General features: G+C 35.6%; 1 protein-coding gene and 1 pseudogene across 2 annotated transcripts; one reads left to right on the top strand and one right to left on the bottom strand.

Annotated features, from left to right (window-relative positions):
* Nucleotides 1–268: 268 nt before the first annotated feature.
* On the top strand, nt 269–2,931 carry LOC109128831 (basic endochitinase CHB4-like; annotated as a pseudogene). Its single transcript, XR_015580652.1, has 2 exons — nt 269–660; nt 952–2,931. The product of XR_015580652.1 is annotated as a basic endochitinase CHB4-like (transcript).
* Nucleotides 2,932–3,362: 431 nt separating this feature from the next.
* LOC104743780 (putative 1-phosphatidylinositol-3-phosphate 5-kinase FAB1D) lies at nt 3,363–10,249 on the bottom strand. Its single transcript, XM_087485362.1, has 13 exons — nt 10,025–10,249; nt 9,432–9,597; nt 9,307–9,340; nt 8,619–9,206; nt 8,347–8,491; nt 7,892–8,245; nt 6,956–7,711; nt 6,509–6,843; nt 6,252–6,378; nt 5,880–6,035; nt 4,466–5,761; nt 4,085–4,357; nt 3,363–3,990 (listed from the first exon to the last, which is right to left on the bottom strand). Exons 2-13 carry the CDS (start codon nt 9,478–9,480, stop codon nt 3,730–3,732), a joined length of 4,374 nt encoding a protein of 1,457 aa, XP_087341488.1. The 5' UTR covers nt 9,481–9,597; nt 10,025–10,249; the 3' UTR covers nt 3,363–3,729.
* Nucleotides 10,250–15,153: the final 4,904 nt, after the last annotated feature.

The raw sequence follows: 15,153 nt of genomic DNA, 5'->3' as shown, positions 1-15,153 counted from the left end.
GAAAAGAAACAGGGAAGAAGGAAGAAACCCAACCGACGCCGGAGAGGCCAGCATCAGCCGAAGATGCAGAACTGCGGGTGATTGCTTTAACAAAACGGTTATTGATTATCGCCTCTCTTCGTTCATAATATTTATTGTTCAGAAATGATACGAGAACAAGAAAATTGAATAAATAGACCATATAATAAATTGATGAATAATCAATAAGTATATAAAACATTTTCTTCCGAATGACTGGCCACTCTATCCCAAAGAAATGAGAAAACTAACAAAACATCTCCCAAAACGGAATGGCTCTCAAACAAATATCCTCAGTTTTTCTCATCTTTATCTTTGGTTTATACTCTGAAACTGCCAAGTCGCAGTACTGCGGCTGTTCCCCAATCCTCTGCTGCAGTAAGTTTGGGTATTGCGGAGTCACCGAAGATTATTGTGGCTCCGGTTGCATATCAGGTCCTTGCCGAAATATACTGAGCCGGTTGAGCCGGTTGACAGTATTGTGACACAAAAATTCTTTAACGGAATTATTAGCCAAGCAAGTAATGGCTGCGCCGGGAAGAAATTTTACACCCGTGACTCTTTCCTTGAGGCCGCTCATACTAATTTGGAGTTCAATATGTCTGTATACCATGTTTGCTCATTTCACCTACGAGACCCAACGTACGTTAGAACTAGTCCTTTCTTTTTTTTTTGTCCTCAAACAATCAAAACTTTACTCTGATCCGTAATCGGCTAGGTATAGAATTTAATTAGTAAATTATTGAGTGGTAAATTCTTGAAATATATCTAAAGATTTAGACTACGGTTATTTCACACAAACTACTAATAATGTCTAGGTATTAAAAAAATAGATTTCTATAGTTTTGAAATATAAATTCCTGTTTTTGCTTTTTAAATCAAATAGTAATCTCAACCACCAATAATTAGTTTCATAAAACTTTCCACATTTAGATTTCTGCAACATAGAGGAGGTTAACGGAAGTTCATTTGACTACTGCGACGAGGGCAACATGCAAATATCCATGTGCACATGGAAAGAAATACTATGGTCGTGGTCCGATGCAATTATCATGGAATTACAACTACGGATCATGTGGCCAGAGTCTCGGACTTGACCTCTTACGCAAGCCTGAGCTAGTGGGTAGCAACCCAACTGTGGCTTTCAGGACAAGTCTGTGGTTTTGGATGAACAGCGTAAGGCTCGTACTGGACCAAGGATTTGGAGCCACCATTAAAGCCATCAATAGTCTGGAGTGGAGCAGTGGGAATCAAAGTGCGGTCATGGCAAGGGTTGAGTATTATAAAGACTATTGTAAACAGCTTGGTGTAGACCCTGGTGCCACATTCTTCATTTCTCCTCTGTTTTATAAGTTTCCTTTTGAATCTTTACATTAAAACCAAAAAAAAAAGAAGTCTCCTCTGATATTTTAGTTTTGCGACATAAAACTACAGGCAGCATTGATTTTCCGAGTGGGCCGAGTGGCGGCAGCATTGATCTTCAGGGTGGGCCGAGTGGCGGCACCATCTTCACTCTAAAGAACAATTGCCCTGACACCGTCTGGGCCGGAACTCTCGGCGGTGGCGGCTTCCAAAAAGCTCTTGGCTTCTGCGGGATGGTCAGGTCGGTTCTGGGCTCGTACGGGATGCAAGTTTGACGCCTCCGGAAAGGGTAGATGCGTCACCGGAGATTGCGGCGGTCTAAAATGTAACGGCGGCGGAGTTTCTCCAGTCACTCTTTCTGAATTCACCCTCGTTGGCGATGGCAGCAAAGATTTCTACGACATGAGCCTCGTCGACGGTTACAATGTCAAGGTGGGGATAAGACCTTGCGGAGGATCTGGAGATTGTAAGTACGCAAGCTGCATCGCCGACCTCAACGCAGAGAGACATCGGAGGTACTTGTGTGATTCAGGTGTGTAAAGGAGGGATCGAAACTATTATCCATATTTTGAGAGATTGTCCAGCGATGTCGGAGCTTTGGAGCCGCATTGTCAGTCCGGAGCGTAGGGGCCAGTTTTTTGGTCAAACTCTGTTAGAATGGGTGTCAGGCAACTTAGGGGATATGTCAGTCCGGTTTGGTGTCCCTTGGGCTATCCTGTTTGGTATGGGTGTGTGGTGGGGGTGGAAGTGGAGATGTGGAAATGTTTTCGGTGTGTTGGGAAAATGTAGAGACATGGTTCAGTTTGTGAAGGATATGGAGAAGGAGGTTTACCTTGCAAACTTAGCTTGCCAAGGGACGTCAAACGAAGCGGTAAGAGTGGAGAGACAGATTGCATGGGTTCCGTCTCTAGAGTACTGGTTTAAACTGAAACGGATGGTGCCTCTCGGGGAAATCCTGGCTCTGCTGCGGGTGGAGGAGTTATTCGGGATAGTGAGGAGCAGTGAATCCATGGGTTTGCGCTGAATATAGGCTATTGTTCGGCCGTTGGCGGAGTTATGGGAGTGTACTATGGACTCTATCTTGCGTGGAAGAGGCAAATAACTTATGTGAAGCTGGAGGTAGATTCGGAGTTGGTTGTTGGGTTTCTCAAGACAGGGATTATGGATTTTCATCCCTTGTCCTTCCTAGTACGTTTGTGCTATGGCTTTCTTTCAAAGGACTGGTTAGTCCGGGTTACACATGTGTATAATGAGGCTAATCGTTTTGCAGACGGGTTAGCAAACTATGCTTTCACTCGTCCATCAGGCTTACAATTGTTTAATACTTGCCGGAGGATCTTTTTTTTGTCTTGATGGAGGATGCTCTAGGGGATGCCATTGCCAGATGGGTTTGTTTGTAATTTTTTTACTTTTAATAATTTAGGGAGGTTTTGTCTCCCTTTGCCCTACCAAAAAAAAATCTACAAACTGACAAACGTATGTATACAATGTGTTTGTCTTTCTGTTAAGTTTATTTCCGTAACTTTTAACATATGTGAGAAGTTTCAAGCTGATATGATTCCAATCCTAAGTATGTTTAAAATTTCAACTAATGTGGATATCACTTTTGAGTGGCACTTATACTTTTCTCCACACCAGAATATACAAAGACTCAGAACTGTGGGAGATCAAAATGGGTAACCCAATCCTACCGGATCCGAACCTACATGGATTAAAGATTTTGATGGGCGAGTTTAACTTACCCAGTTATATTAGAATGTAAGTTATATTAGAAGGCACAACGGATGGTCAGACGGATTTGTTGTTCATGCGGTTGGATCTAATGATCATGATATTGAATTGTTCGACTAAACTGATTGATTTTGCTTTAGATTCATATGTCTGAATTACTTGGATCAAGTGATCGTTTACCGATTGAAAGTTGTAGCGGTTAGGCTAGTGACTTGGGGTTACCAAACACTAAATGCTTTGACAAACAAATGTAACAATAATCACTTTTTTTTTTCTTCATTTTAATACAAAAACAACACTTTCATATGCCACAAACTGACTTTTTTTTTTAGGTACAAACTTCACCTGCTTGAATCTGCCTTTCAATGAAATGGATAAAAACAAAGGCAGAGACAATCCAATCGCTAAATCTACCCCATAAACTTGCTAAAAAACTGCACAATGACGGGGTAAATAAAAACTGGACTTGTCTCTATATACACAAGTGAAGCTATAATCAAATAAAAGAATCATAATAGTTTTTTTTTTTTTTTTGGGTCATCATATGGATGGGCGATTTAGACCGGGTATAATCAAATATCATCTGTCCCCAAACTATAAATCATATGCTTCTTGTCCTCAAGAGTCTCCTTGGTCGCACCACTGGTCAGGGACGCATAAGAAATACGTCTTCATGAATTTCCTGAACCTCGTCTTGTAATCAATCGGGCTGATCACTGTCGGCTGTACATTCTTTGGCACCACCAAAGACGATTTCACCCACGTCTCTAGTTGCTTGTCCCATGTGTATTGTCTTAGATAATCGATGATTCCACACACTAGCTCATGATTCTCATCATCAACTCCAACTAGCAACGAGTAGTCCATAACGTTTATGCTCTGCGATTTGTTTACACAATAGAAATTGACTAAATGAACATATTTTTCATAGTATACCGATAGAGAAAGAGAGATGAAACAAAAAAAAACTCACCGTTAGGAAGCTGGTGTCGTTATAAACCGCTCTTTGGAGATTTTGTTTTGATGTTTTGCTAACGTAAAGCGGGGATTTGTTCATGTCGTTGACAAAGTTCTGATCCAATAGAACATCATCTGCGCCATTAGCAGAAGTGGTTGTAAACCGAGCATGTAGAGCGCCTTTGAGATCGTACTGGCGAGTTATTTTCCTGCCAAAACTAAGATTCTCCATGACCATCAGGTCGTGTCGTATCTCTTTCCCTCCACCCTTTGGCTGCCTTACAGTTACCTGAAAATGGCAATCAAAGATCCTTCAAACTAAGCCCTATTCATTTGATAATTAGCTAAGAAAAATTCTAATGGTCGAATGATCAAAAGCTGATTGTAGAGACATTACCTGATGGATCCCGAGAACTTTGGCAAGACAAGTTTGGTTGCCTAGATCATAAGAGTCCTTCATGTATTTGAAATACTCCGGAGCAAATGTCACAAATGATTCGTACTCTGTCTTCTTGATCTCTTTTACGATGAACCTATCATCCAAAGTCTTAGCAAACACAGATTTGCTCTTACCACCCTTAGCATCCCACGGCTTACAGCGACTTAGTGAAGCTATATAATCAAGCTCTGATGAGCAACAGCGTCTTCTGAGGTCACGGAAATCATCTGCATACAGGGACACGATAGAGTATTTGGGTTTTCCAATTGATTTTAGTGACCCAAAAGTAACAAGGACCTCCGGAGGGGGTATTTCCAGCCTATTTGTACTCTCACTCGCGAAACGGGAAGCCTCACGGTCAGCAGTTTGCTTAGAATCTTGATCTTTATCTAAGAACCCTTCAAGAGACCCATGTATACACCTTGATAAAGGCAATTTGTTCTCATCAATGTTCAGGTGGGCAAGCGCACAAGCGATCAGGCTGGAGAGCTCGTCTTCATAGTCTGACACAATAAAATCATCATCCCTCAAAGAGATGCGCAGACGAGAGCCTTCCTCAGTGATTATCTGGTTCACCGTCTGAAGGTTTTCTTGGGTAAAATTGTTTACATACTCAAATTTCAACAAGTATTCCTTCTCAACGTCAACTATGCGCTTCAAGCGTAGCTCTTCAAATGGCAGCCAAAACCATTCATTCCAACCTAAGATGTGTGGCCCAGTAGAGGCAGCAACCTCACCATCCAGTGAATCTCCAGTAATTGGAATTGATTTATCCCCTTCTTGTTCATTGGTTGAATGGATACTAACAGCCAAATGAGTGTCAAAATGATCGTTGATGGGAGATGTTGTCTCGGGCTCGGGCATGGAGCTGCTCAAAGTTTGCAAATCACTGTCTTCAGGCACATTCGATTTTTCCATTTGATCATTGTCTCCAACAGACACCCCAACGATTGGTATTTCCTTGTCTTCAACAATTGGAGTGTCCATGACTCCATTGCTACCAGAATCAGAAGATTTGTCATCATTTTCATATCTGGTCATTCCAGCCTCAGAAACAGTCTCCACACCTTGTTCACATGTTTTCCTCTCATCACTTGAAGGACGCAAACGATTAGACAAAACCAGCGACTGCAGCCGGTAGTTCCAGATGAGAGCTTGAAGCAGAAGTTCCCACCTCATGCGGTTTAAGCGGAGCAGTCTGTGCGAAACATCATCTATGGTTTTCGCTTTGTCAAACGAGTTCCTGATGTTTTCCTTTTTGTAGAAAATAAGAAAGTGTCCCAGAAAGGATGAATAGATATTAGTAAGCTTGTCTCTAGAACTTAACATAGATAGTTGTATACCGTATGCAATTGTTACAAAGCTAGCTAACCTCAAATACAAAACGCTCGTGATCCAGCAACTCCTCAATGTTAGAAAGGAGTTTGTGTGCACAATGATAGCTGGGATCTGAATTTTTGAATTGCGATCTTAGCCTCTTTAGAAAACCACCAGCGTCCTCGAACAAGGAGATCCCTTTAGTAAATACCTGAAGAAGAATATCAAAACAATCAGCACAAACTGATTATTAATTTAGCATACTTTAGGCCAGACCTCATCTCAAGCAAGACATGTTATTTGGCAGAAAATGTAAACTGAAAAAAAGGCTAATGATGCCAAATTAAATCAGCGATATTTGTTTCTACCACCATGTATGAAGAATATAGCTACAACACTAATAACGCAGAGTAGAGTAGAAACTTACTCCTTCAAATTCTTTCTCAAGCCAACCCGCTTTTATCAAAACGCTAGATACCATCTTCATGGGTGGCAGAGACACTGTGTAGGATGCGACTTGGGAGTAACTGAGAATAGCAACCATGGAGCCTAATCTGCAGTGTATACAAGTTTCAAGATATATAATTAAAAATACAAATCTTAGTCCCAAACTATTCTCCAAGGATATGTGGATGTCACATCTCGAAAGCCCATATTATAGAGTAAATAGATCAAAAACCATACCCAAAGAAGTGAAGGAAGTCCCTGTCGAAAGAGTGTCCACAGCTAGACGATCTGTTCAGAAAAGTTTGCTGAGAAAAACTGAGCTCCAAAAACTTTCCAAATGACAAGCTACGAGCAGCAGTCGATATCAGCACTCTTTTTGTGGATCTCCGAGACACATTCTTTGTTTTACACTTTCCACAACGGCTCCACATCCAGATTTTTCCTTTTGCCTCACCAGATAGACATTTTGTTAAAGGAATTCGCTTGACTTCGACTGTTAGTTGCTTATTGTTATGAGCATAATAGTAAAGATGTGCTTCCGGTATTCCCTCGCACGTTTGGCATAGGTTTTTCTGCAACATGAACAGTTCCATAAACAAATTTTGAGCTACTAACACAAATGAACCTTGGCAAAAGAACAAAACAGCATTTTATTTTAAACTGAGAAGAGCAACGAAGTCGAACCTGATTAAACATATCGCGCAGGAATCTTTCCAAGGGAACATCGAAGTGCTTGTAAAACTTTATGTGTGAAAAATGCCTTTGATCACACATTATCCCCCTGAGGGCATTCCTCTTAGACACTAGAACCAATATACTCTGAGACTCCAAGGTGCTCTCAATATCATTCTCTGTTTGTGACCTGTCTCCATCATCTGAACTCATATTTACTGGGATCTCAGGATCAAGTGACACAGCTTGTTTAGTCTCATCATTTTCTGCAGTATCTTCCACAGATTCCCTTATCGAATCAAGGTTACTGATATTTGATACATCTGTAACCACAGAAACTGGAACTGACTCCTGATTTTGAACAAAGCCTAAATATTTACTTAATTTGGCAGACAAAGTTGAGAACCCAGTGAAAATAACTGGATTATATGGCTCGTGAGAGAAGACATGATCTCCATCTGGTTCCCTGTTCTCATCTTTCTCACCATCTGCATCCCCATTTATCAGAATAGATCGTTCATCGAATCCATTCGACAAAGGAATATCAACTGTTTCAAAGGCAGATTCACCAGGAGAACGGGATAGTGGAAACTTTTCTATTTGCATAACACATGATGCCGCTTCCTTTGTAAAAATGGTTGAGAACATTGTATACCGATCAGCTAGGAAAGAAGCCTCCAGCATTAGATGATATGCCAGGATAAATGAATACTGTACTACTTCTTTGACCTTTTTCAAGCTATCGCTGTGGCATCCTTTAAGTAAAATCTGCCACATATCAAAAATTCAAAATCAGATAATCATAGGTAGACTACAACAAACTCTAAGGTCAATGTCACAAATTCAAATTTTTGAAAGAATTAGTCAGTTGATACTAGGAAACTACCATGATACACACAACATGTAATGTAGCATTTCATCATACTCCACAATAAATCAAGCACTCACCGTGCAGCCAAGGCGAGTAGGGCAACCCTCTAAAAACATCAGCGTTTTAGTTGGCTTCTTCTCGGCTTCACCCACCGCATTATGCTCCTCGACAATTTTCTCAATGCGAAAGGAATCACAGTGCTTTAACTTCTGACCAGACAGAGAGTCAACTGAAAAAATTGGTGAACCAATACATCGAGAAATTCTCTGTAGACGGTGGAGCTTCATGTCAAACACCAGAGTGACCCCTTTATCAAGAATAGACTTTTGGATATCACGTGAAACAGACTTTTCCACTAGCATGACGTCAGGCTTGGTAGCTTCTATAATATCAACAACAGGCTTCACATACTTCACTTGATAACCTTCGTCCTGTTGGCAATAGTTAAAAAAAAAAAAAAAAAAAAATCAGAAACTACAAAATGAAAGCTTTCAAACTGGTGAATGCCTAGTTATGTTTCTCCCCCGCCTACCTGATTCACTGATTGGAGAGAAGAAAATCCACTTATTGGATGGCCTAGTACTCCTTCGACTAACATTATTCTAGGATGCTCATACTTAGTTGCCATGTGTTTAAGTGCAGCATGTTTCTTGAAAACCAGGCCTTTGAAAACTTGACTGCGAAAAAAAAGAATCAATTATTAGGAGAGTACCAGTAGATGGAAATTGAATAAAAAAAGCATATGCAATTTTTATGAACATCAAACAATGCAAAGTCTAAGCAAACAACGGGTAATTGTAATACCTGTCATTGAAAGAACCAGTTGCTATGCATTTCACTTTGATGTACTCAGTCGGATCAAGTGCTTTACCATCAATAGCTGGCTTCAAAAGTGAAGCAGCCTCCCAACACAACCTAGCAACAATCTCGAGCCAGTATTCACCTTCTTCCATAGAGAACCCAGCCGACTTAATAAGCTGACTAACAATGAACTTAAACTTTGAATGTGCCTCCTCAAGCATTACTCTCCGGGTTTCTTCATAAAAATTTATCTTCTCACTGCTTCCATCTTTAGAATCCCCTAACAAACTTGCTTTACTCCACTCAGAACCATCACAGCAATCATCATCATCATCAGCAAAAACTCCGTCTTCTTCATCTTCAGGATTTTCCGGTTCAGGAGGCTCCCAAACCGGAACATCACTATCATCTTCGCGATCCGACAAGAATTGCACATTCTCAACACCGTCTTCTTTCGCCTTCTCATCCAAAATGTTAAGAATATCACTCGGCATACTCTTGGACTTACGCTCTAAACGCTCCACCTTGTGCTCCTTCGTACACTCCACATCTTCTTGACTACTATGACTTGAACACTCATCTTCATTACCCCTAACAAAGATTAAAAAACACAATCTTAATCAACATACTGTTTAAACAAACATTATCCAAAATCCAATATAGAAAAAGTCATATTTGTTTAGTCCTTTACCTATCATAAGTGTATCCATCAACCGAACACTCACCTGATAATAACAATACACAAACCAATTGATCAGGAAACAACATTTACGGGTTTTGAGTCACATACAGAACAAGGAGAATCATTGAAAATACCTGAGAGAGAGCGTTCACTACTACTGGACAAAGAATTAGAAGGCGTCATCAATGGAGTCTCAACAACAACAACTTTTCTAGTTAACAAACCAGTCTCTTGCGTCTCGCTACGAGATTCAGTAACACCACCACGGTCCACTGGACCAAGAACACGAGAAGTAGCCACCTAACTCGAAACCAAAGAGAGAAAAAAACGCGTAAACGAAACAAATCAATCACCGTCATCAATTAAATCAACCACCAAATCACAAATCTTCGAAAAAAAGGAAAACAAAATATCGACCGACGGAGATATGATATGATGATATCTCGAGTTTGCCATAAAACAAAGAGACGCACAGATTTCGGGGGGGGGGGGGAAAGATCTAAAGATTTTAGGAAAATTTTATAAAACAATTCAGATTTTTCAAATCTCTCCACACAACTCTACTGAAGAAGAACCACGAAAGGAAAAAAAAAATCAACAATCCAGGAGTCGACGCGGCCAACAGTGAAATCGATTTTCAAATTTGAGTTCGCCGGAGAAATTAAACAAGAAGAAGAAAGGAAAAATAAAACAGAGAGAGAGGGAGAGAGAGATGAGAATGACTCACCGCGGAAAGCAAAAGAAGAAGAGATTTGAGAGTTTTAAAAGGTTGGAGAAACCTAAAACATTTACAGATTCTTCTTTAGTATTGTGGCTTCTTAGTGAAACAAGAAGAGAGGAATTGAAGTTTTTTTGTGTTTGAGAGGAAAATGAGAAACGGAGTCGACGGTGATGAGAAAGAAGAGAGACCAAGTTTTTGAAGAAGAAGAAGAAGAAGAAGGAAGACAAGGAAGAAAGAAGAGAATAATATTTTCATTTTATTATATTTTAAAACCTGTGGGCTCCACTTTCCTCCTTTCTCCTACCATTCTTCTTTTCCAATACAATAAAATAAAATAAAAACTTTATTTCAATTAAAATAAAAATAAACTTGTGACATTTTTTTTTCTTGGTTTTTTTTTTTTTTGTTAAATTTTTATTTATTTTGATCTTGACCGTTAAATCTGTTTACATACATCTAAAAAGACACACAAAAAAAAATGAATAAAGTGAAATTATAATAAAAGATTATGATTATTTACGAATAAATTTCTAATATGGCTATTTTTTTACTAGTTAATAAAAAGTGAGATGAGTAGTCACATTTTTTTGAGTTCTATCTATATGAATAGTTGCTTCGTTTGTCTCTCTCTCTTTCTCTCTAGTCTGTTTTCTATGCTTTTTGACTAAATAAATTTCCTAAATTCAATGGATATACATAGTGCATGTACGTATGATCAATGAAGTATATGGCTGAATGTGTTAAAAAAACAGGATAGTACATATATTTTTAAGAATACAAGTAGATTCGGATTTCTTTTTCTTTTTCTAGTGCATTTTTTATTTGTATCAACAATTTTAAAAACAACAAAAAAATCGGATGATACTAATAACAAATAAATTAATAATGTAAGGCGTTAAGTTGTATAGATTTGTTCGTATTACCTAAAAACAAAAATTACAGAGCAAAAGTTCAAATTACAGAACTAAATTACTAAATACCAAAATAAAATTAGCCGTTGGTCAAAACTCATGGCGTGATTGTTATGAATGATAAGACATTACAAATGTATAGCCAAACTTACATGATTTTATAATTTCGAGGCAAACTATTTTATTAATTTATCAAATTATTAATTTACCAAATTTTATATTTAAAAAAATTTATTTAGATTTTTCTTAGAAGTATTAAAAATCAGTGTAATAAAACCCAAAATTATTAGAAATAAACTCTAACAACAAATAATGCAAATTTAATGACTAAAAAAAAAACAAGAGTATAGTCATATTCACTAAATTTTCTTAAATATATATGTATATGTTTTGATAAATGTATATAGTTATTACTTTAATTTCTAGTATTTATGGACCATGTATTTACAGAATTTTAAAAAAAATATTATCGTATATGTAAAATTTTACATTGACCCAACTCATAGCCGAAATAATTTATTAATTTATCACATATTAATTTATAGATATTTAAAATTGATAATTAACATATATATATATATATATATATATATTCTTATATTATCATAGTTGATGAAATCCTTTTTAAGCATCCTTAAAGATGAAAGATACAATGAAGAGAGTATAAATAATAAGAAATTAAATAATTGCTCTCAGTCTCCATATATGTGACTTTTATAAATAGTAATTCTTTTTTACAGGTGTATAAAAATGATGTGTATAAATATAGTTGTGATGTATTATCATGGTTAATGGATATGTTCTACTACTTATTGCCAAATGTTGGTAAATTCAAAGGCTAAATACCAAAATAAATTAGATGGTTGTCCCATATTATACATGATTTTATAAAATTGTAAAAGTGTTACAAATATATAAATGAGTAAATATGAATATTTTCATATGTTTTTAATTACTACTTATTGCCAAAAGTTTGTAAATTCAAAGGCTAAATACCAAAAAAAAAAATTAGATGTATAAATATGTTTAACTACCTTGTTAGCATCATATAGGAACATATGCTAGCTATAGTAAGTATTTATATACAATGATAAATACTAACGAACTAAACTAGATGAGTGTCCAATATCATCATTTTATAAATGGCATATATATATATATATATATATATATTTCATATGCTTTTGACCAAATAAATAATCATAATGACTATCCAAACTTCAATTGATACATAGTGTGCATGTACTATTTATCAAAGTAGATGGGTGAATGTGAAAATTAATAGGCTATAATTTTCTGAACTACTAATTAAAAAGTTAAGCATTTTTTGGAAGATTGTACAAAGTTAAAGTTAGAGTAAGACCATACATTTTTACATTTTCTAAATACAAAAGTTACACTACAAAAATTCAAAAAACAACACAAATATATATATATATAGTTACGGATAGTTTTAAAATCAACATCTAAATTACCTTTATATGTGTATATATATATATATATATATATATATTACCTTGTTAAAAATTTAATCATACATCAAATTTGTATTAATGATGATAATTTTCTATATTTGTAACATCTTTATTCTTTGTTAAAATCACGGATTATACCTGAAAAAACATCTATTTTTTGGATTTAATATTTTCTTTGGAATCACTTTATTCTAGCTTTTTGTCTTTAAACAATGCAAAAAAGGTAATAAAAATATTTATCTAATTATATTCACTTATATATCTGTAATGATTTTTAAATTATAAACATGTTTTGTAATAAATAATCGCCCTAGTAATCTACTAGCCAGAAATGCTATAACAAATAATAGTAATTTTCATTTTCATTATTATGTTCCTAATTTTCTTAGAAGTGCTCTTCATTACATTATGCTTAAATGAAAACAGTCGTTAAAAAAACATGTTTTGTAATAATACAAGTTATTACTTTGTATTATTTTGTTTACATTCCTTGAAAGATTAATGTACAAGAATGTGTAAAATCCAAAATCCTAAATATCAAGGAAAAAATGTAAGGTCTACATAAAATCTTAGATATCAAGAATTTTTCTATAGCATGCCTAAGTTTCATAATTAGGAAAGACGTTTCAAACCTAAAATTTTTGTAGAGAAGAATATATTTTTGGTGTATTATCATTATTGATGGATTATGTTTATCTTGTTGGTAAATTCCAATATATGTTTATTCCATTATAAACATCTTACAAAGAAAAATTAATGTTGTAAGAAAGAGATTACAAATACAATGCTAAAGAAAAAAAAATAGATTGTATATTTATTTAAGATCATGCATAACTTTTATAAATAGTAAAAACGTTACGAAGATCTAAATTAAAATATATCAACATAATTTCTCTATGATTAGTGAATTTTATCGACATAAATTTTAATTTTGCTAAAAATTAAAATTATCAAATGTAGTTGTGAAACAAAAGTTAAAGACTACAACTAGTTTTTTTCCGTCAAAAGCTGATTTGTATTAATTTGGATCAAAGTGTGAATGATACAAGGTTGGAGATAACCATAAAGGCATTTCAACCGAAGAAAAATAGAAATCACAATGTATACAACCAAAACGTGCTAAAACATGAGCAGCTTCATTACATGATCTTCGAGCAAAGACTACAAATAGTTATTATTATTTTTGTAGTTTAATTAACGTTTCTGTTAATTTGTATATATTACTCATTTTTAAAATTGGTAATTATCTTGTCATTATTTATGTAAATATAATTGATATTAATTTTTCAACTCAAAATTCACTCTTTCAAAAAAATTCATAAACCATATAATTTTTTATTAACGTCGAAAAATGAATTATATTGATGAATTAATGTAAACGACAAACAATTGGCTTGAAAGCCAAAGAGGTGGTAAAAAAACACCTGAGTTGAAATTGTTTGTACTACAACCAAAATTTGTTAGTATATGAGTGACATTGTTACAATTTCAATTTGAAAAAACAAATTAAGACCTTTGAAAACACGATCCCTAGTAAAGTATGTCTTGAGTGACTCTCTTAATAGAAGTATCGTAGAAATTTTTATTTAACATCTTAGTGAGTGTGTTATTATTGTCTCCTTCAAAAATAACATTGGTGACTCCTCAAATCCAAGTATGTTGTATTGCCGCTACCAAGGCGTTCGCTTCTGGTTTCGTTGGAGATTATGCAAATCCTAAAGCGAAAGCTCCCCACCCTTGTGAAACTTCATCTTGATCATGTAGTATCTAACCACATTTCGCTTGATTAGTAATTGGGTCGAAAGCAACATCATAATTACATTTTGTAAATTTAGGTGGAGGTCTAGTCCATTTTGTCATTGTCCATTGAAGATCAGGTGTCATAGCTTGTTGTGTACGTTCCATATAACAAGACCATTCTCGAACATCTGATTTAGCACGTATAAATATGTTTTGTGTAGTTTCATGTATACCATTAAATATAAAATTGTTTTTTGGTTTTCAAAAATAGCCGCAGTAAAAGATTCACAGTCTATAGAGGATGAGTAAAGAATATGAGATGGAATATTTGATAACTTCCAAATTGATTCAGCAAAAGGGCACAAAAAGAGGATGTGTTTAATGGTTTCATTGTTTTGAAAGCATCATGGAAAAATTGGATCTAAATTCATTTCACGAGTAACTAAACGTGTAATAGTAGGAAGTGATTTTAAGAGAATCCGCCACATAAAGTGTTTAATCTTTGGGAGGATATTAAGTTTCCATATTTGACGCTTAAGCATAATTGATCCATGTTGGATGCACGGAAAATCATTTGTTGGTTAGGGTTATGCATAGAAAGCCAATACTCCGACTGAACTATATAATCGCCTGATTTGTCATAATGCAATATAGTTTTATCTAGAGATATAGTGCGTGCCAGATAGGTATTGATAATGTGATTGATCTTCATCATCAATTTTTGTTCTAATATTATCATTGTCCCAATAATGTAATTGATCTTCATCATCAATTGTTGTTCTAATTTTGTCATTGTCCCAATAACGAAAGGAATCCCTTGAGGAAATGAAATCTTCGAGATGTAAGTTTTCATCATGTATTGAGCTATATACTGGTTTTGGAGGGTGTGTATTTGTTGCATTGTCATGATTCACACGAACTCTTTTGCCATCGCCAACAATATAACTATAACTAAGTTTTATTATTTTTAGCCCTTCTAAAATAGCTGTCCAGCCATAAGATTGATTAG

The sequence above is a fragment of the Camelina sativa genome, chromosome 14 (genome assembly GCF_030686135.1).
Source record: "Camelina sativa cultivar CO46 ecotype springtype chromosome 14, ASM3068613v1".
In the NCBI taxonomy this organism is placed as follows: Eukaryota; Viridiplantae; Streptophyta; class Magnoliopsida; order Brassicales; family Brassicaceae; genus Camelina; species Camelina sativa.
Note: the sequence above shows the minus strand (reverse complement) of the source record. Positions and strands in the feature narration are given on the sequence as shown.